General features: G+C 43.6%; 1 protein-coding gene across 2 annotated transcripts in view; it reads right to left on the bottom strand.

The window, feature by feature from the left end:
* PAH (phenylalanine hydroxylase) overlaps window positions 1-22,613 on the bottom strand; it is a 101,145-nt gene that overhangs the window by 4,612 nt on the left and 73,920 nt on the right. For both annotated transcript variants that reach the window (XM_058741586.1, XM_058741587.1), the window contains 7 exons: window positions 16,882-16,949; window positions 10,061-10,257; window positions 7,769-7,904; window positions 6,398-6,467; window positions 4,132-4,188; window positions 2,717-2,812; window positions 1,805-1,938 (listed from right to left, as the gene is read on the bottom strand). In XM_058741586.1, coding sequence (XP_058597569.1) covers window positions 1,805-1,938; window positions 2,717-2,812; window positions 4,132-4,188; window positions 6,398-6,467; window positions 7,769-7,904; window positions 10,061-10,257; window positions 16,882-16,949 — 758 coding nt within the window. The remainder of the gene's footprint in view (window positions 1-1,804; window positions 1,939-2,716; window positions 2,813-4,131; window positions 4,189-6,397; window positions 6,468-7,768; window positions 7,905-10,060; window positions 10,258-16,881; window positions 16,950-22,613) is intronic.

The following is a 22,613-nucleotide window of genomic DNA, read 5'->3' as shown; positions in this document are numbered from 1 at the left end:
TTTATTTGAAGCTTGAATAAATTAATACATGAAAAGCACTTAGAACAGTGTTTGGTACATAATAGATATTAGACATCTAACCTGCTTATTATTATTATTATTACCATTATTATTACCCAAGTGGGGTAATACACTAATCCACTGAAATCCATAACTCGCAAAAGGTCCCAAAAATGGCAGAGTATAGCCTTTAGGGGCTAGGGGAAGGCTAGGCTCCCAGGGAGGGGTGGAGATTTAAGAAATAACTAGAAAGGAGTAACTGAAAAAACCTGAAGGCCCTGGAGAGATTAGGAGGAAGGAAGTCATCTTAGGCCAAACCATGTGGACCCGGGAGCCAACGTTTTACCATCTATCATCTAAGTTCAACGCAGTGGAAGCTGCATACTCAGCTTCATAGGGTCCCAGAAACTTCTGTATCCATGTCTCTCACCCCTCACTCATCAGATATAAAACAAGAGGTGGTAACAAACACTGAGTATCAGGATAGCCACGTCCAGGGAGGCCTCTGCCCAGCCTGTCTCCTGCTGGGAGGAGAGACACTCAAGCAGATTATAGACAGGGCGGTCAGCTCAGAAGGCTGAGCCTGAGTCTTGCTACCTTTCCATCACCGTCAGCCTCTTGCTGAATTGCCTCTGAGACAGATGCATTTGCCTATTACTTATTGCATGTTCACTATGTATCAGGCACTGTTCTAGAGCTGGGGGAGAGAACAGGAAAACAGAAAGGACAAAAATTCCTATGGAAATGGAGCTTAAATCATTTGGTGTATTAAACATTAGCAAGTGGTAAGCAGAAAAACAAACTGCAGAAAGGGGTAAGGATGTGAGGTGGGGCTGGGTAGGGATTTAAAAAAAATTTTTTTAATGTTTATTTATTTTTGAGAGACAGAGAGACAGAGAGAGAGAGAGAGAGAGAGAGAGAGAGAGAGAGAGAGAGCACAAGCAGGGGAGGGGCAGAGAGAGAAGGAGACACAGAATCTGAAGCAGGCTCCAGACTCCGAGCTTTTAGCACAGAGCCCAACGCAGGGCTTGAACTCACAAACCATGAGATCATGACCTGAGTTCAAATCAGAGGTTTAACCATCTGAGCCACCCAGGTGCCCCTGTGTGGGAATTTTAAATAAGTTTGTTACAGGGTGCCTGGGTGGCTCCATCAGTTGAATGTCTGACTCTTGATTTTGGCTCAGATCCCACAACTCTGGGATCAAGCCTGCTTAAGATTTTCTGTCTCTCTCTCTGTCTCTCTCTGCCGCTCTCCTCCACTTGCACACCTTCTCTCTCAAACAAACAAACGAACAAACAAACAAACAAGCAAACAAAGTAAATTGGTTAGAGAAAGACACACAGAGAAGGTTAAAAGATCAAAAGGTCAAAGGGTCAAAAAGGTCAAAAAGACTTGAAGGAGTTGAGCAAGTGAATGATGCAGGTGTTGGGAGAATAAAGTGAACAAGGGATTCCCCCAGGTTAGAAGATTTCTGGAATGATTTGTTGGGGGCCTTCTGTGGCTACTATGTACACAGAAGAGTTCAGTACCTGGACTTCGTGGCTACATTCAAGCAAGGATCCAGTGGCAGAGTTTCTGCAGGGGTCAGCATATCCAGACAATTAGCTGTGAAATGGGGTCCCACTAAGGAACCTCTCCAAAATGGAGAGTGAAAGGGACAAAGGTGGGGAGACTCCGTCTGCTGCACACTGTTGTTGTAAGCACTGGAATCCACTCTTCTGGCCAACCACCCACAGATCAGCGGCACCAGACAAATCAGGAGGCCCCAAGAGCCGCTGACCCACCTTAGTCACCACCTCACCTCACTTTCTCCTTGGCATCATTAAAACTCTCAGCCACATAATAGAGGGGCTGGAACTCCGTGACAGTGTACTCCTGGACGGCTGTCTTCTCCAGCTCCAGGGGGAGGAGCTTTGGCTCGCCCGACAAGCAGTACTGCGGGCCCCGAGTGGAAAATGTTCACAGTTAAATCAGGGTCAGGCTGTCTGTATACCTTCTGTCATCTCGCCCTGATTCCTTCCACACCCCAGCCCAAATGCAGTGAACTGAGTTATTTTGCATATAGAAGATCCTACCCTTCAAAGCCCATCTAAAATCTGTAGTCAAGGTAGAAAGGAGGAATTCACACTAGCCATTTTCATGTGAGATGATCAATAGAGGATATGAGAGCCAACCACATTTTTTGGCATGTATTTCCATACATCTGTGTGCACAATTCAGCCTTGGGATCGGGAGGCCCCTCTGTCCTGGAGACCCGTGTGCTTGCAGTTCAAGTTTACATCTAATACCCAAAGTCATGAACAAATCATAGCTGCTAAGGTACCAATCACTTGAGGATACAAGAGGAGCGCCTTAATCATGTGCCCTGAAGAAATCATGTATCCACAGGAGAACTGCAGAGAAGTGTTTGACAGCCATCCAGGTCAATACGTAGCTGGAGAGTCTGAAATACTATGGACCACTTCTCATCAGAGCTCCAGCCTGTCTGGTATCAGACACAGTGTAGATACTATAAAGGTATATACTGCCTTCTCTACTATATGCATTTATTTATTCCAAAATGTTTATTGGATGACTTCTGTGTGGATGGCAGTGTACAAGATGGATAAAGATCCTGGACCTCCTGGGGTTTACATACCAATGTAAACACAGGTGTACACTTGAGGATTAACCCCTGGGTTGAATCTCAAAATGGATATAAGTGGAGTCTTACCTGTAATTCACCAAAGGATGACAGGAGCCCAGCACCATATGCCTTTATGGAGTCTCCTTGTTTGCAGAGGCCAAACTCCACAGTAAACCAATAAATCTGGAATGGAAAGTCAAGTTGAGAGCACACCCCAAGGAGGGGAAAAGCAGCAAATGCCCCAGGGCTAAAGACAGGACTTCCCAGGTGGGAGTTTGTGCAGGTCTCTTCTCTGAATCACCATGACCTGGGGTCGCTTCTCTGTGTCCTATGTCCCACCCTATCCAGTCACTGGCTGAATCAAGAGTTGGCTGAATGCAAGATGTGTTGGGAAGCAGTGAGGGAGTACTGAGGAAGCCCAAAGAAGATACCCCCAACAGTAAGTCTATTGGACAGGAACTCCTCAACCCCTTTTGCTTTCTTCTCTGTGGCATGACTGCAGTGAGATGTTCCCTTTAGTTGGTCAGACTTGCCAACAATCCCATCAGTCATGGGAGGTAGGAGATCAGTAGTGATAAAATCATTGAGGGGGTATCCCATCATTGTGCTAAAACTTGGGGGGGGCGGTTTCTGATGTACTGCCAACCACTGCACCTATCCTCTCCAAATAGCCAACCCCAACATGTCTTAGATGCCTGGCCTGGGAAAGATGGTCCTGGAATTCTGGCATAACCCTACTGACCAGGGCCAAGAGGAACCCAGGTCCCCGTTAGCTGCTGGAGACAGTCATGGTCTTGGAGAATTAAGGGTGGGTTACTAGTTAAGTCGGTTTATTACCCTAGAGAATAAACTACTAAACTGATATAGCTTAATGATAAATTTGCATTCATTCGTGTTCTAATATCCTTACAAAGCTTTCTTTTTCATCTTCCAGGCTGAGAAAGTTATAAGAAATGTGACTCAGAGGCTGGGGAGGGATGCACTCAAGTTGGAAAGAAGTCTGTAGGAAGAAAACCCCCTGCTGTACAGAGTCATGGATTCCATGCTTCAATGGATGAGTGTTATCACATTCACTGGGGAGGGAGAAGTGCTTGACAAGAAGAGGAAAGCCCACCCCCACTTCCACCTCCTATCTAATAAAGGAAAGATCCTCACGCTGGCTCCAGTGCAAAGGTAGAGAGTAAATATTTCCTATTCAAAGCCATGAATCCAAGCTATTTCCCCCCACACACACTTTATGCCCAAAGGTTCTCAAGTGCTGTCATTACAGCCTATTTGTGTTTAAGATTCTTTGTTTAAAATCACATGTAAATATTTGCATGCTGCTGATTTCAAAATCAAACCACTAAGGAAAAATCAAAATGTGAAATTTCATTTGTGTTCATGTAAGTCAGCACATTCTGATATTTCCCCCAATTGGCGTGGGAGGATCAAAGCTTTGAAGATCTGAGGGCTATAGTCTATAGCACTCCCACTACCTGCCAGGGAGAGAGGGGACTTACCGTGGCCAGTTTCTCAATGTACTCATCAGGCGCACCCAGAGAGGCAAGGCCAATTTCCTGTAATTATAGAGAAACAGAGTCACTGGCATGGCTGGGGTCTGCCTATCTTCAACCTCACCCTCAACTTCTGACCAACCTTCACCCTCAGCTCCAACCTCGTACTTGACCACAGGAAGGTGACGGCTGACAACCTGCCTTCACAACGGCTCAGACAGACCCTGATTATTCTTTCAAGTCTTCCCTAGGCACACATCATACAATCACAGATCTCAAGAGCAGGGAAATCTTACTTCATCACTTGGCCCTTTGTATTTACTTTACAAATAAGAAAACTGAGGCACAGAGAAGGGAGGTGATCTACTCAAATTCACACAGTAAGTTGTGTATGAAGCTTCATTCCTTGATTCCAGCTCAGTGATTATCCCCCCATAGCTCAAGTGGAACATGTATGGAATACAAGAGGAGTGTCTTAGTCATGTACCCTGAAGATACCACAGGAGAACTGCAGAGAAGTGCTTGACAGCCACCCAGGTAAATACATAGCTGGAGAGTCTGAAATGCTATGGACCACTTCTCATCAGAGCTCCAGCCTGTCTTGTATCAGACAGTGTAGATACTATAAAGGTATATGCTGCCTTCTCTACTATATGCATTTATTTATTCCAAAATATTTATTGAATGCCTTCTGTGTGGATGGCAGTGTACAAGATCAATAAAGATCCTAGACCTCCTGGTGTTTACATTGAAGTGGAAAGTAAGTCCTCCTTTTAGATCCAAAAAGAATGTGCTCAGGGAACTTTCAAAATGACACCCTGCCTTGGGACTATCCAGGCATAGGTTGGAGCATGTGACACTGATGGCCCAGTAGCATCCATCTATCAACTCAAGTAATTGTTCACTCCTCTGGTAATGGCATATGGAGGATTGTCACTTAGCCTCTGACTGGGCAGAATAGCTTCTGGTAGTGAGAATAAAAAGTTCCTATGTTCTAAGGAAGAAACTGATTTTTCTTTGGCCATAAGAACAAAACCCAGTTTTAAAGCTGTCCAAAGCAATCAATGACAACTTGACAACAGGAACGATTTTTCTGAAGGTCAGCTGGTCAACAATAGCCTCAATCCAATGGTGACACTTGTGAGTTAAAGTTTAGCTAATCCTCAAACACTTCCATTTACAAAAGTCCAACAATCTCTGAACACCACAGCTCCCAAAATCCCATATAAAAGCAATAGTTTTCTTTGTTTAGAGAGATTGTGTCTTACAAGTGCAGTTCTCCCTTACCTAGCAGGCAGTTAATTCAGCTTTTTTGTTTGTTTGTTTGTTTGTTTGTTTCAGGTATTAAGTGATCGCCTCTTCAATCCACAATAGAAATATTTATTTCTTCCAGCTGAGGGAAAACTTATGAAATTTACACACAATCCCAATACACACAAACCCATAATTCACATTTGCTGCAGTATGTGATCTCAAGTTTATCTTTATTCCAGTTGATCTTTATTCTTCCCTGTGAGGAAGAAGATTGGCAGGCAAAGCTTTGTATTGGTTCACATTTGTGGAGACTGAGGCACACAGGTCACATTGCTGGTTAGAGTCAGGGTGGGACATGTGGGTGCATCACTCAATTCTCCCCAACCAGTTTATCCTCTGAGTGCCCTGAAGCTATTACTAGGATCCTGTCACTCATCTAGAAAGCTCACTACAGTGATAGATGAATCAAGGCCTAGACTGCAGCTTTTATTATAATGGCAAGACATTTGCCACTTTAGTTAGTTAGTTAGTTAGTTAGTTAGTTAGTTAGTTAGTTAGTTTTGCCAACTATGAGTTGGGCTACTAGCATTGGATTATTAGCAAATATTATCTTATCTAATTAAAGCATATACAAAAATGGCTGCCTGGAAGTGACAAGACCCTAGAGGAGAGGAAAGATACCAGGAGAACTTGGAAGAAGGTAAGGTTACTTCTTTGTGAGGATCAGGCAAGATTTCATGGACAAAAAGACCCTTAAGTTAAACCTGGTAGGATGAATGAGATTAGCAAATTCAACAGCACATATATAATTCCAAGGATGAGGGATTTATCATGCTGGGGTCCCTGAAAGGGTATTTAGCCATCTCCATGAGACCATATGCCCATCTCTAGTGGGATCACAGAACTGTGTCTGCTTTCCACCCTTGCAGAGGACACAAGGACCCCTCCATATGTTCAATTCATTGAGCAATCCAGATCTCATTCTATAATTAAAAGGCCAAAAAGATTCACTCCTCACCTGGGAAAACTGGGCAAAGCTGCGATCTGAAAACAAGGGCACATGTCCCAGCAGCTCATGGCAGATGTCACTGAAAGATACAAAGGACAGAGCTTGGAAGTGAGGAAGGTTATAAGTCAAGCCAGATGCATTCTTTCTACATGAGAAATAGGCAGGTAGAAAGGAGGTAAGCCATTCAGGTTTATGACCTCACTCCCAAGCATTAGTGGCATGCAAAGCTTGGGATCAAATGAGGCAAGATACAAGAGAAAAGGAAGAAGGGAAAAGAAAAGTAAGGAGCAAATCAGGGAACAAACGCCAGAGGGCCTTAGATATATCCTCAGTGGGGTGCAGAACAGAAGAGCCAATATTCCCATGGACCTCCTCCCATACACCTGAGTGAGCTGTAGGTCACAAACACTTCCCATCCCAAGTCTTCATCTTGGTAGTGACATCATGGGCAAATGCAATGTGTTCAGTTATTCCCCATGAGAAATAAAAGTTAAAGTTAAAAAATAGTGCTGTTCTTTGCTTATTTATTCAAGAGAGGGGCAAAAGTCATTCAGAGGAGAAAATTTACATTTATTTAACACTTAATGTGCCAGGCCCATTAGAAATAGGTCTTTTCTGATTTGTAGTTATAAACTTTGTGGACAGTCAAAAAATATTTTGGGTGTCCTATTAAAAAACATTTTTTTTTACTTCATTTTTGAGAGAGACAGAGACAGAGACAGAGCATGAGCAGGGGAGGGGCAAAGAGAAAAGGAGACACAGAATCCAAAGCAGGCTCCAGGCTCCGAGCTGTCAGCACAGAGCCCAACACGGGGCTCGAACCCACCAACTGTGAGATCATGCCCTGAGCCAAAGTCAGACACTAAACTGACTGAGCCACCCAGGTGCCCCAGGTGTACTACTTTTTGTATAAATTGCATAAGTTCTATTTGATTTGATTAAGAAGATGGCTAACTGTCAAAGTAAGGCCATTCTCTACCTCCATACAAACATATCTAGACATAGAAAGATCAGAATCATCCAGATGTGTATTCAGGAGGTGCTGAGATCACCTGGCCACCACTTGCTCCTGTTCACATTTGGAGCTTCATAGCTCTGATTCCTACAATCCCTTTGGAGGTTGACTGTGACCTCTTATTCCCACAGCCAGAGAAGATCTGAATATGTGATTCATAAGATGCCCAAATCTCCAATCAGTAAGGTCTATCTGGACAGAGAAAATCCCCAGAAGAGATGAATCTCTCTCTTTGTACTACCATCAAACAATCCAGAAAACTAGTCCTGTGGATCAGCCCACGATGAAGCCAAACCTCAGTCCTGGAGCAGGGATCAATGGCACTCATGGTGGCTGGATACTGGTAGCAGGAGGAGAATACTCACGGTTCAGGCGTGTACATGGGCTTGGACCCATGTCTGATGTATTGAGTGCAGTGGAAGACTCGGAAGGCCAGGCCACCCAAGAAATCCCGAGAGGAAAGCAGGCCAGCCACAGGTCGGAGGCGGAATCCAGTGCAAGCTGGGAAGCAAAAGAGAAAGAAAACTCAACGCCCATCATGGCAGAGGCAGAGGAGCCTGAAAAGCTTTAGGCAAGGGAGCAGTAGACCCAACTGCCTAGGAGAATAGACACCGATGCCAAGTAGACTTGGCTTCACAGCTCTGTCCCTACGCTTTGTAGCTGGGCGATTTGCATCAAGTAACTTCATTTCTCTGAGCTTCATTTCCTCATCTGCAAAATGTAGATAGATGTTTACTAGCTTTATTCCAAGAATCAAACGAGCTAGTAAATATAAAGTCCTTAGCACGTTGGAGACATTTAATAAATTTAGCTTTCATTCTTGTTTATTAGGATGAAACACTTATTCCCTATTTCTCATGTCTCTAGAGTTGAAAGGGACTTTTCACTCCACTTCCAGAAGGGAAAAGGATGAAAGGAATACTTCCAGCTTCTTTACTGCCCTTCACACATACACCCCCCCCCCCCCAAAGAGCAAGGACTTGTCTGATTGGAGCCTTTGGGAAGAGAAAACGAATGCTCCCTGTGTGACCTCTTTGGTCCTTTCTCGCCTGTCTGCTCACAGAGGTGCACATTCTGGTCTGCTCTTGGCCATGCAATGGAATATACACTTGACCATGAATTGGTAGATAAGTTTACATAATTCAGAGGTGAAATATTAGGAAGTTCATTTTGTTTGTACATCCACACCGCATTCTCTAAGTAGCTTTTATCAGTAATAAAGTTGACATTTTGATCCTCTCTCTGGTTCCAATTATCTGTCTCCCAATTTGTTTCAAACTTGGAAGGAGAATAATAATCAGTGATGATGGTGATGATGATGATGATGACGACAACGATGATGATGGTAATGATAGCTAGCACCATATACTACCTGCCATACTGTTCTAAGCACTTTATATCTACTAACTAATCCTCCTAATAACCCTACGAGGTAGATACTTGTATTATTCCCACTTTACAGATGGGAAAGCTGAGACACAGAGAAGTTTAATTTCTTGTCCAAGGTTACATCTACAGTCAGTCTGGCTCCAAAGTCTGTTCTCTGAATGACTTCTCTGTAACTCCCCAGCTGCTAGTGTTACCACTTTATTATCTCACTATTGGTCATGGCAAAATGGATATTTAGCCAGAGCATGCCTTTAGGACCTGCTGTCCATCTGCCTATGTTCCTTGGACCTGCAGGCTGAAATTCACTCTGCTTGGCCTCTCATTTCCCTCTTCAACTGGCAAGTAGAGACCCTCTAGATAGAAGGGACCCAAAGCTCATCTAGCTCATCCCCAGTCTATCCCAGCTGCCACTTCCTTCCCTGTCACATAATTTCCCTGGCTCCTTGCCCCAGAGCTGGCCATACCATTTCCACAGAGCTCAGAGCCATAGAAACTTCTTCATTTCTGTAAACTTGTGGTCTGTCCTCCTACTTTCTCTCATTCTACCTGCCACATACTAGGTGTTTAGTATGCGTTAGCTGGTGGGTCTTATCTTGGTTTTGCCAAATTAATGTCTCCAGGCAGAAAGGAAAACACTTACCTCACTTGGAAATGATGTGCAGAGGCCAGGCATCCCAATAATGTTTTCCCCACAAGAGTTACTCAGATTCCAATTCAGCCCAAATTCACTGAGCACCCCCAGTATATGTAGCACCATGCTGGGTGTTTTTACTTACTACGTCTTTTTTCATTCCCACAATTTCCCTACGAGACGGTCTCTATTTGACAGGTGAGCAAACTGAGGCAGGTTCCCCTAACTAGATGGGGTCAAAGCAAGATTCCTACTAGTCAGAGGCATGGACTTAGAGCTCAGGGCTCTTGGTACTGCCACAAATAACACATTTCGTACACAAAGCACACTGCAGCCATCTATAACCCAGCGGGAACTGCAAGGAGAACCCTGCCTGGGCACCTGGGACTTTAAGAATGGGGAAAAAAAGCTTTTCAGGGACAGGGATACGGCAAAACCCACACACGATGCCTTGTCTTGGATGAGAGTGGATTAACAGTGGAAGCTGGTGGTGAGGCAGAGCCCAGCAGTGAGATTTGTTTTTCCGACCATCAACCTGCCTGCATCACCACACATACCCTGGTACTAGCCGTGATTTACTTTCTTCCCTTTCCCTTCCCTCCTGCTCCCCCCACTTTTGTCCCTGAAGTAGACTTACTCTGCAGAAATTGAGAAACCTCTTCCAGCTGGGGAATGTTATCTTCGCGGAAGCCACAGTACTTTTCCAGAAGTGGGAAGATGTGATTGTGCTCATAGCAAGCATGAGTTTTATACAAGGACTTCAGGGTCCTGAACACCGTCCCCCAGGTTTTCTTTTCTTCCTCTGTGTATTCCACTCGAGGGATGGGCTGCCCACTGGAATATAGGCATGAAAGATTTGTCTCCAGAAAGGCAGGTGTAAAGCAGAGGAAGAAGGAGCATTAGCAGAGGGAGGGAGGTCCAGAACCTGTGAACTGTCACAGACTACAGGGGGTTTCTTAAGATATTCGAAAGAAGAAAGTTCCACTTCTTGATATAGGAAACATTCATGCAATTTGGCTAAGCCACGATACAAGCTGTCAACTCACCAACCACACCAGAGATTTGTTCTCACTTTGGAAAATCACTTGGCCTTTCTGCTCTTCTCTCTCTCCAATTGTTTACCCAGAGTGGAAATTCACTTAACTGCAAGGGCCCAGCGGGTAACATAAATGGGCAAAGTAGTGGGTATGGACAGTGGAGGGTGGCAGCCAAGACAACTGAAAGACACATCCTCTTTCTAAACAAAGGCATCCAAGTTCAAGTAAAGCAATATCGTGTTTTGCATTATGTCAACTAACGCAATTATATCTGCGGTCTAAAGTGGATTTAACATATGGACTGTGAGCCTGAGACCCTTGTTTAGTGGGCATGCACTTGCTAGATTTGATATTTCTTTTTTTTAATTTTTTTAATGTTTTATTTATTTTTGAGAGACAGAGACAGACAGACAGAGCATGAGTGGGGGAGGGGCAGAGAGACAGACAGACAGACAGACAGAATCTGAAACAAGCTCCAGGCTCTGAGCTGTCAGCGCAGAGTCCGACATGAGGCTCAAACTCATGAACCGTGAGATTATGAGCTGAGCCGAAGTTGGACGCTTAACAGACTGAGCCACTCAGGTGCCCCTAGATTTGATATTTCTGACCTTCGGTATTTAAACCCATGCCAGGTATAAGATCTGCTTTTGTAGCATCTTCTGTTATGACATAACAGAGCTACAGGGAGCTGGTTAAAATACATATGTTGGACCCTGTCCCATAGATCCTGATTCTGTGGGGGAGGAGAAAGCCCAGGCATCTGGACTGCAATAAGCTTCCAGGGGATACACTATAGTTTGAGAGTCAGTAGTTCAAAAGGTCCTTTTGAAAAACATCTAAGAATGAGCTGTGTTCTCAAGAGTAAAAACAAATGAAAATCAAACAGAGCCTGACTTTTAAAAATCTAGCGACTGTTCTTTGCACTACAGACCTGTTTCCTAACAGGGTACACAGTGTCCAGGACGAGGCAGAACTTTTGCTTAAGAATCTGGATCATTCTCAGGCTGGATCATCTTCAGGCTCCAAACTAGGTTTCTCCTGCCCTTTCAAAGCTGTAGCTCATCCAAGGCCATTAAAGCAAAGTCAGTGTTATGTTCCACAGAAAGGTGGGCAGAGATTAGGGCAGATTTTTGCTGATGCATTGGAAGCAACACAAACTCAGAAGACCCTATAATGGCCAGCAGGGTTTGTGAAAAGAAAACATCAGGCAAGCTCCTGCCTGAGGATGCACCATTATTTCCGGGCTAAGTGCTGATGGAGGGAAGCAGGCTTCGAACATGGACAGAGAAGGGTTCACTACTTGGCTCTACAAGTTCCTAGCTGAATAACTGCTCGGGCAATTTAGTAAACCTCTCTAAATCTAGTCTGTGCCGCTGGTACATAGGCTGATAAGTAACTATTTGGGAGGCATAGAGGAGAATTAGGTGAAATACTATGTACAAAGTACCAAATATTGGTGCTGACAAATAATAATACCACTGGGTAATGGATAATTATCATAACTGAGTCTTATTTAAAAAGAAAGGTGATTTGCTATTTGGTAATACAATTTTAAGAGATAATAACAGGGGTGCCTGGGTGGCTCGGTCGGTTAAGCGTCCGACTTTGGCTCAGGTCATGATCTCACGGTCCGTGTGTTCGAGCCCCGTGTCGGGCTCTGTGCTGACAGCTCAGAGCCTGGAGCCTATTTCAGATTCTGTGTCTCCCTCTCTCTCTGCCCCTCCCCTGTTCATGCTCTGTCTCTCTCTGTCTCAAAAATAAATAAATGCTAAAAAAAATTTTTTTAAAAAAGAGATAGTAACATCCTGGGTACCATGATGTCCCTTTGGTTAATAGTTACCTTTCCAGGGTGTGCCATGTCCCTTCCCCTTTCTTCCAGTAAAGCAGCCTCCTCCCCTCCCAGCCTCAGGTTCAGGTGGGAGGAGACTCCACCACTCTTACCTGGGCATGTGACCAGGCCTGGCTATTTAGAGCATCTCATTTCCCTGGTCATAGACAGTGGCGGAGAGACGGGCCCATGTTCTAATCAGAGCCAATGAGACTCACAGAGAAAACTTTTGTGGAACCTGTTGGAAGGAGATAGAACCTCTAATTGTGTTGAGGTGTCAGCCTGTGGTGCTGGGCCCACCTCCAAGAGAGATGCCACTGATGGCCAGAGAGCAGGGCCAATGCAGAGGACTCCAGAGTCAGAGAGAGAGAGGGAGGGTGGGAGGGACAGAAGCATGTGGCAACTTGAGCAAGTTATTGCCACTTTCTGAGCCATATATATATTCAACATAAGGACAGTCAAATCCATCTTGTAATGTTGTAATAAGAATCAAATAAGTCATCTCTGAAGTGCTGTCTGGATGTAGTAAACATTTCAGAATTTATTTTCTCTCTCTGTCTCATACGTACACACTAACTTAGAAAGTAAACACAGCACATTTTATTCCATCTTCCACTTCCATCAAGAGACCTGAAGTTTCATAAGATCCTTGATCTTTGAAGAAATTGTCAATTATTCTCATCAAGTCATGGTCTCATTAAGTAAACTAAACTAAGACATTTTAGGTAGAGTGTCCATTTAGTTTGAAATAAGGAAGAGATATCTAGTTAAGCCAATTAGGATCCTTCTTCAAAAAAGTGTTTTAAGTAGACGACGTTGTTTCTGAATTATTTCACCAACCAAATACGGCATTCAAGATACTCCAGCACCTGGCATAGCCTTCCGTCTCCTTGGAGTCTTATTTTACACCAGATCTTCCCACAGAGGTAATTATTACAAGAAAAATAATTTGGTGCCTCAGAACTGCAACTGCCATTTTTCAGCGCCTCTTCAATCTGATGTTTTAAGACTTTCATTAAATGTTCTTGGGCAGGAGAGTCGGAGCACCACACGGCAGATGGGCGGAGAAGAGGTCATTAGTTAGCAGTGGTGGGGGTTAGTTGCTTCTTTACTCTCTATAGGAATTGACTCTGGCCCCCAATATTCACATCTGAAAACAAAAGCCCTGTAGCTAAACGGGCCACCCTCTCTCCTTCACTACTCCCATTCTCTTTGGCTGTAAACTCCAGCTCAATCTTTAATTCTCAGCCTAAACTTTACTTCCTGCTGACCTAGTTGCCCAATCTACATTCCAACTCCTAATTATATGGCCTCCGGACAGCCAAGTTTTAACTTTGGGAACACCTATCTCGTTTACTGTTACTTTTGTCACTGCCTTCCCGTATTCCCCAGAGGGCATGGGCTCTGGGGGTCTTGCTCTTGGGGTGGGCCCTGGAACTTAGTAGATACCTTCTGTCATGTGATCAATATCCTGTGGTTCCATGACTCATAACGCAGGAGCTTGGGCCTCATTCCCCATGCGGAAAGTGCCAGAGATCTGAACGTGGGAGCTATTGGTATGGAGGGTGGGAGAAACCAAGGAAGAGGGCCAAAGTTGAGTCTGAAAGACATTACAAGCTCTGGGGTGAGATGAACAGGCCAGGGAGAACTGGGAACAAACCTCAGAAAGGAGGGAGGGAAATCAGTAGAGAGTAGAATACATTTGATTCTCTTTACATGTGGTAGTTGTGCTACATAAGGTCACCATGAGCTCTGAGCTGGACTCTGAACGCAGAACCACTGGTCCAGAAGAAAATACAGGACTAGGGTCCCATGAGCTCTTGTCACATTTTCATCAACTGATAACACCTAACTTCGTTTTGTGTGGGCTTCTGTATAAAGAAATCTTATTTAATATATACGGCTGATTCATTAACGTTGATCTCGACAGCACTATAACTCCTGCCTGAACGAAGCTTATCTAACACACGCATTTTCTCCATAAACACATTACAGCCTTCTCACACTTAGGAACCCTAGACGGCACTTTACCACTGTGCTGGGGGGAGGGGGGCATTTTAAACAGGAAAATGATCAACAAAAAAATGCAAAAATTCGGCAACCGGGTCTCTAATCTAAATAGACTTCAATAAGAATAGTTGTTTATAGTATAGAAGCTGAAATAAGAAGGCAGTGTCACCTTGTTCAGTCTGAGACCTCGTGCATCAGGCAACTCCAATCTTCCCCCACTCTGTGCATGTCTGGGAATGATTGCAAAAGTGCCACAAGAATTGAATTGGAGGTCTCAAATAAATGAAGCAAGTAATCCTCGAATAATGAAAATCCACTGTGCCAGATACTGAGCTAAGAGACCATTTCAAAGAAGAAAGGGATGGTAAACAGGGTCAAAAGTTTAAAAGAGAGGAGCTAAAATGAGTTCTGAAATAGGCTTTGAATTTGAGAACAAGTTCAGCCCTACTAGCCACATGACCTTGGCCACATCACTTAACCATCTGAGATTCATTTGTAAAAATGGGGAAATTGACTAGAAGATCTCTAACGATTCTCAGAGAGCCAGGCATCCATGGATGGTTTTCAATAATCAATTTAACTTACTTGATAAACATGGAGAATGGTGAGGCATTCAATCCATTCCAGGCTTCTCCATTAGGTTTCACATTTTTATTTATTTTTTTTAAATGTTTACTTATGTTTGAGAGAGAGAAAGCGTGAGCAGGAGAGGGACAGACAGAGGGAGGTGGACGGAGAATCTGAAGCGGGCTCTGCGCTGACAGCAGACGGCCAGATGTGGTGCTTGAACTCACAAACTGTGAGATTATGACCTGAGCTGATGTCAGACATTTAACTGACTGAGCCACCCAGGTGGCCCAGGTTTAACATTTTTATGGAAAGGAGGTTAGGGGATCAGTTTCTCTCCTCAAATCGCAAGAGCCAGGCAGTAAGTGAATGTCCTTCCTAAGCAGCTCCTGGATTATATGGAGAAGTGTGGTCTCTTGACGCTGAGAATCCTGGCACTCAGGGAAGTGGGTAAGAATGACTTTGGAGTTAGAGAAATCTGAATTCAAAAGGGGATGATGCCACCTACTAGTTATATTATGACCTTGGTAGGTTACTTAACTGTATTGAGCATTACTTTTCCCATCTGAAAACCAGGGAATTATTATTAAGACTAAATAAGATAATGAAATAATGTAAGCAAAGCATTTAGCAAAGCCCCAGACAGAGCAAGGAGATCATAAATTTAAGTTATTATTATTGGCTACCTGAAAAAGGCTCCTGTCTGTACCCGATTTGATGGTGTTCACCTGACCATGTTAGGGCAAAGGCAAAGTGGGGAGAGGTTGCCATGTTCTGTGGTTCCTGTTTGTCACAAGCCAAGGCCCCAAACCCAAATGGGCCTAGGTTTAACCAAAATCAGGTTTAACCAAAGTTCTGGATCTTTCCACTGCCGGGAGTCATTCAGAGAAGGGAATTGTCTTATTTTCTCCGGAGGTCTTTCCATCTGGATGGTAACTTTGTATTTAGTCAACAGAGCCCTATTATTTTCATCGCCCTCAGAATCTATCAAAGCTGTTAAAGTACCATCCCTCGGGGTTCTGGTCAACTTTTTAAAAATTTTTATTTATTTATTTAGAGAGAGAATGAGATGGGCGGGTGGGGGGGGGGCGGAGAGAGAATGAGACAGAGAGAGAGAGAGAGAGAGAGAGAGAGAGAGAGAGAGAGAGAGAGAGAGAGAGAGAGAGGATCCCAAGCAGGCTCCAGCACAGAGCCTGACATGGGGCTCAAACCCACGAACCATGAAGTCATGGCCTAAGCTGAAATCAATAGTCAGATGCTTAACCGACTGAGCCACCCAGGTGTCCCGGATCCTGGTCAACATTTATGTCTCATCTTGAGCATGTCTTTTCTCACGTCTTAACTCAGGAATGGAGCTCAGGCCTCAAACGCTAAGTTTCCCCATGGTAGCATTTCTGTAGTTCCTGAGGGCTCAAAACAGCAAAAACAGCTCCCTTCCCAAACTGACATCTTTGATATTTGCATTTTCCTTTGGCTAAAATAGGGTAGAATCCCAGCAGAAAACAATAAACTCCTCTGAAAATTGCCCTTCGCAGCTGGGTCAGATCAGATCAAAGAAGAACGCTGAGGCACGGCTCATCTAAAACCTCAAATGATTCATTATTTCAGTAAAGCAGCCAACTCCTCCTTGAATGTAAATGATTCTCTTTTTCCTTCTTCCCTGTTTAATGTGGAGAATACCAGAGGCTGTGTTATTCAGGGCCGAGGCCTTTTGTAATTACTTCAGACGTTAGCGCATAAGGACACAACAAAGCTGGGAAGAAGGCCGGCCGGCACGGTGGGTAATTTTGTTTTGTCTAGCAGCAATTTTTTTTTGAAACATGTGTTATTAAAGGGAGGGTTTAAACACACATGCGCGCGCGCGCACACACACACACACACACACACACACACACACACACACACACACGCCGAAGGCAGGACTCTCTATGCTGGTATTTTCCAAACTTGGGCAAGGAAAAGGTAAGCCAGGAGCGTGCGCTTCTCTCTTCCCCAAGACCAGCAAAGTGGACTTACTGTCGGTAGCTGTAGGCAATGTCAGCAAACTGCTTCCGTCTTGCTCGATACACAGGATCCTTAAAACCCTAGGAGAGAGGAGACACTTGACTTCTCAAGGCTTGGGCAGAGAGGCCTAGCATGTCCCTGCGGGATTTGAATGGGGGCTCGTGAGCTCTGACAGCCCCGCTCTCCTTCCTCAGCTTCTTGATAAACAAACAGGTACATGCTTGCTGCTATTGCAATTTTTTAAAATAGTATTTATTGGGTCGTTATTATATGCCTGTCTATGTGTGCTAGGGACTTACTGTAAGTCCCACAAAAATCTTGCATGGTAGCTCAGTATGATTATCCTCATGCATCCAGCATAAACAGTGGCCCAGGAAAAGGAGTCAAGCAAAGATGAGACGAGGGTTTGAAGCACCCAGTTTCATGCTGTTTTCATTACAGTTCAGGGTCAACCTTTATCCCACAGCAGGGGCTCACCTGAGAAATCAATCTCAATATAGAAAAATGAAGATAATCATTTCTCCTTTGAGGCTCACCCACCGGCAGGCAGCCTTTCCCCCAACAATCATAAGCAGCATGTTTCACATATATATAATTTATTTGAGGGGGGGGGGGCATGTGAGTGGGGGAGGGGCAGAGAGAGAGGAAGAGAGAGAGACTCCCAAGCGGGCTCCACACTCAGCACGGAGCCTGACGCGGGGCTCGATCCCACAAACCGTGAGATCATGACTGGAGCCAAGATCAAGAGTCAGATGCTCAACTGACTGAATCACCCGGGCACCCCCATAAGCAGCATATTTCTGAAGAGTGGAAAGAAGCCAAGGGTGTCTTTCAGTGTTGGTGGGGCATATACCTTAGTCAGAGATGAGCCCAATGAATTAAAAGGGCATTTTCCCTGCACTTTCTTCTAGGAGTCCTATGGTTTAAGGTCTTGCACTTAAGTCTTTAATCCATTTCAAGTTAATTTTTGCAAGGGGTGTCAGATAGGCATCTAATTTCATTCTTTTGCATGTGAACATCTGGTTTTCCCAACTCCATTTACTGAAGAGACTATCATCCATTCCCCATTGAGTATTCTTGGCTCCCTTGTCAACTATTAGCTGTCTGCATATGCATGGCTTTACTTCTGGGCTCTCAACTCTGTTCCATTGGTCAATTTATGCCGGTACCATACTGTTTTGATTTGTATAGCTTTGTAATATAATTTGAAATCAAGACATGTGACACCTCCACCTTTGTTCTTCTTTCTCAAGAAGGATTGCTTCTTGACAATAATTTTTCTGGATATAACTCCAGAAGTACAAGCAACAAAGTAAAAGTCAACCAGTAGGACTATGTCAAACTAATACTTTTGCACTGTAAAAGAAACAACCAACCAAATGAAAAGGCAACCAACGGAACATGAAAAAAATATTGCAAACCGTATATCTAACATAAGGTAAATACCTAAAATATATAAGTAACTCATACAACGCAGCCCTAAGTTTTCCATTTAAAAAATAAGCCATAGAACCGAATAGACATTTTCTAAAGACGAAATACACGTAGTCAGTAAGTACCTGAGAAGACGCCCAACACTCATCTTCAGGGAAATGTAAATCTAAACCACAATGAGATACCACCTGACACCTTTTAGAATGGCTATCATCATAAAGACAAGAGAGAATGAGTGAGGATATGGAAGAAAGGGAACCCTCACGTACTGCATATGGGAATGTATATTGGTGTAGCCACTATGGAAAACAGTATGAAGGTTCCTCAAAAAATTAAATACAGAACTACCATATGAACCAGCAGTCTCACTTCTGGGTTTCCATCTAGAGGAAATGAAAATAAGATCTTGAAGAGATATCTATATTCCATGTTCACTGTAGCATTACTCACAATAGCCAACATATGGAAACAACCTAAGTGTCTGTCAATAGACAAAAGGATGAAGAAGATGTACCCATATATATCACATGTATTATAATATATAATATATAGTATAGTAATATCATACAGATATATATCCTACCACTCAACCATAAAAGAAGGAAACCCTGCCACTTCTGACAACATGGATGACTTGTGAAGTTATTATGCTAAGTAAGTCAGACAGAGAAATACAAATACTGCATTATCTTACTTCTATGTAAAATTGAAAAAAAGCTGAATTCATAGAAGCAAAGTCGAATGGTGGTTGCCAGGGGCTGGGGTGGGAGAAATGAGCAGATGTTGGTCAAAGGGTACAGACTTGCAACTGTAAGATGAGTAAGTTCTGGAAATGTAATGTACAGCATAGTAGCTATAATTAATAATACTGTATTATATTCTTGGAAGTTGGTAACAGAGTAGATCTTAAATATTCTCATCACACACACACACACACACACACACACACACACACACACACACACACACAAATGGCAATCATGTGAAGCGACAGAGGTGTTAACTAACCTTACTGTTATAATCATTTTGCGATATATATGTGTATCAAATCATCACGTTATACACTTTAAAGTTACACAATGTTATGTGTGAATTATACTTAATAAACCTGGAAAGGGAGGGGGGGTATTTTACCAAAAAAATGATAGTATCTGAATTTTAGAAAAACAAGAGACTAGCATCACCACTAGAACTTACTTTGTTCATTCCAAGAATTTCCCAATAAGGGAGGACCTCTACCACCTGCCCCACCTTCCCTTCAAACCAAGGTGTTGATGAATCATAAACAAGGGCTTGCATCACGGAGTGTCATATTTAGAGAAGTATTTTTAAAGGATAAGTACTCCCTGATTTTTAGATATTGTTTTCTTGTTTTGTCTCGTCTGATTGGCTAGTTGGTTGGTTATTTTGTTGTTGTTGTCGTCATTGGTTTCAATCCGTCTGCCAGCAGTTCCAAAGAACCAGGGTCCATATATATATATATATATGTAATCTGAGAGTCTGTAGCATAGAGTCCGCCACACAGAAAGAACTACAAACACTTGTTGAAAGAGGGAAAGAAGGAAGGAGGAAGGGATGATCAGAGGGAGGGAGGGAAGAAAGAATTTCTTAGTTTGCTTCTTAAGATATATTTTGAGAAAGAGAAATCTAAATGTTTCACAGCAGAAAATTAAAATTACTACGTATTCTTATTCCAAATTCAAATCCCAAGTAAATTACGTGATTATTCAGTTTGGAAAACATTCCATGACACAGTTATTACAAAATACAGCTCTTCAGTTTTCCTCACAGTGCTGAATGGTTTGGAGTCATTAATTACAGGAAGGAAGGCTTAGGAATCTGAAAACTTAAAACTACCCTTGGTGCCCTTCTATTGGATGAAGATAAGTTGCCTTGGGATGATGCAGTAAGTAAACTGCGCACCATGATTTGATTTCCAAGCAGCACTGAATGCATCCCTTTAGGAGCCTGCCTACCGGGCTAAAGGAAGAACACATCTCCATAGTTAGGACTCAAAATATGAACTTAATACTTGCCAATCATTAAGGTTTGGTGGACCACAGTCATCCTCACCTACAAGTCTTATTTAACAGTCTGAAATGGGGGCGCCTGGGTAGCTCAGTCGGTTGAGCGACCGACTTCGGCTCAGGTCATGATCTCACGGTTTGTGAGTTCGAGCCCCACGTCAGGCTCTGTGCTGACAGCTCACAGTCTGGAGCCTGCTTCTGATTCTGTGTCTCCCTCTCTCTCTGCCCCTCCCCCACTCATGCTCTGTCTCTCTCTGTCTGAGAAATAAATAAACATAAAAAAAATTTAAAAAAATAACAGTCTGTAATAAATGGCTCTCCCCAGCCCTTAAGTATACAGCATAGACTTTTGCACCTATAAGCCGTCTCGGAGAATATTTCTATATTTTGATCAAGATATGAGAAAAATGAAGCCCACGGAGCACCTCCATGGGAGTTTTCTGCTTGCACCATGGCTGACGAGCTGAGGTTTGAGGGTTGCGGCAGGAAACCAGAGGGATGAGGGAAGATCTCCCTTAACCAGTGGATTTTCACTTCATCATGCTGCCTCCAGGAGTGAGAAGCCCATGACAATCTCTCTGCCCTATTCGGCTCTTTATCTTTGATCTGTAATGTACGTTGTCTAGGTAGTTTGAAGATATTTTCATCAGTGGAAAAAAAAGCTTAATATAAAATTGCATATCCAGGAGGTATCAACTATGATGGAGGGAATGTACAAATGAAGTGATGGAAAAAGTACACCAGGGCCTAACAAACGTTACAAAAATGAGAGAGTAACTTTGATTTTTCTATACTATTTATGCTTTTGAGGTTTTGTACTGTGAGTATGGATTTCTTTTATAATTAGTAAAAAAAAGTAAAATAGCATTAGAAATCCCATCTCAAATCATTGTGAGGAAGCGACAGAAGATTCACATGCTGAGATACATCGATACACGTACATATATACTTTTCTACACAGATTTTCCACAGGGAACGTTTCTAACCACAGTCCCTTCCAGCTCAAAGTGCCTAAGAAGTTCATTATCAGCCGTCAAGAACCCCCCCACCCCCACCACCACCACCACCACCAACCAGGCTGCAAGGACTTTTGTTCTCTCGGTTGCCAGGGAAAGGGAGCTGTGGCCCTGAAGTCCATCTGTTGGCGGTTTGGTCTTGATCCTTTGGGCAGCCAAATGACCACAGGATCTCTGCAGCCATGCACAGTACACTCTGAATTAAGCTTCAGTTGATGATGACTAATCATCCTGTCTCAATTAAGCTAATAGCAGCAATTTCAGTAGCACTGCATGTAATTTATTTATAATCACCCTGTCTCAATTAAGCTAATAGCAGCAATTTTGGTTGCACTGCGTGTAACCAAGTATGTTTTGACAGGAAAATATATTGTTGGTGAAGGAGGAGTGGGGAAGGGGGGGGGAGGCATGGAAGGGACAAAGTGGAGGGAATTCTACAGGAGGCAGTCTACATGCAATCACTTTCCTAAATCTCAGCATTTTTGTGACTTGGGTGTTGACGTGTGTGGTTCTGTTTTTGCGGGGATTTCAGGGAGCAGGTAACCGTATGGAAAAGTCTTCTGGGTATTTCATACTGAGCTTTTCATGTTACCCTTTCTTGATATCATGGCTGAGGTTAAATCTCAGAAATGCCATCTTTAGACTAGCAAGAACAGGGGTTTTCAAGTCAGGCAGGCTGGGTGGATTACTAACCCCAGTCACTAGGAGCTTGGCTTGAGGTTGGCCAGTTCGATTCTCAGAGCCTACGTTTCTTCATCAGTAAAGTGAGACTGTTAGCTCCAGTTCCCTCGTGGTGTTGGGTGGGTTAGAGTAGGTAAGGTACGCAGGGCACCAAGTAAAACTCTGAACACAAAGGAGACAATCAAAAAATGACACATCTGTGCAAAATGGTGGAAAATTCAAAAGCTGAGAAGTCTGGTTCAGAACATAAAAAGGATAGAGTCTGGAAAGGGTCATTGAGCCCCATCACCCATGGTTGGGCCTTCTAAACAGCATCTGTGCAATTCTTTCTTTCCTATTTATATTCCATCTATGCCAACAATGAGAGACGTTTTGCATTCCATCAGCCCCACACCAAGTGGAGAAAGGATGGTACACAGGAGACAAGAGTCTCAAAGTGGTTTAGTAACTGCCATTGCCATCCTGCAGACCCCGCCCAGAGACGTGCAAACCAATAGACCAGGGCAGCACCAACAACAGCCCCGCCCCTTGCCCACTCTCTGTTGCCGGCCGTGCCTACCACCTATAAAGCCACAAAGTCTGTTTT

Source organism: Neofelis nebulosa, chromosome 8, assembly GCF_028018385.1.
Source record: "Neofelis nebulosa isolate mNeoNeb1 chromosome 8, mNeoNeb1.pri, whole genome shotgun sequence".
NCBI classification, from domain to species: Eukaryota; Metazoa; Chordata; class Mammalia; order Carnivora; family Felidae; genus Neofelis; species Neofelis nebulosa.
The sequence above is the reverse complement of the archived record's forward strand: the minus strand, read 5'-3'. Positions and strand labels throughout refer to the sequence as shown.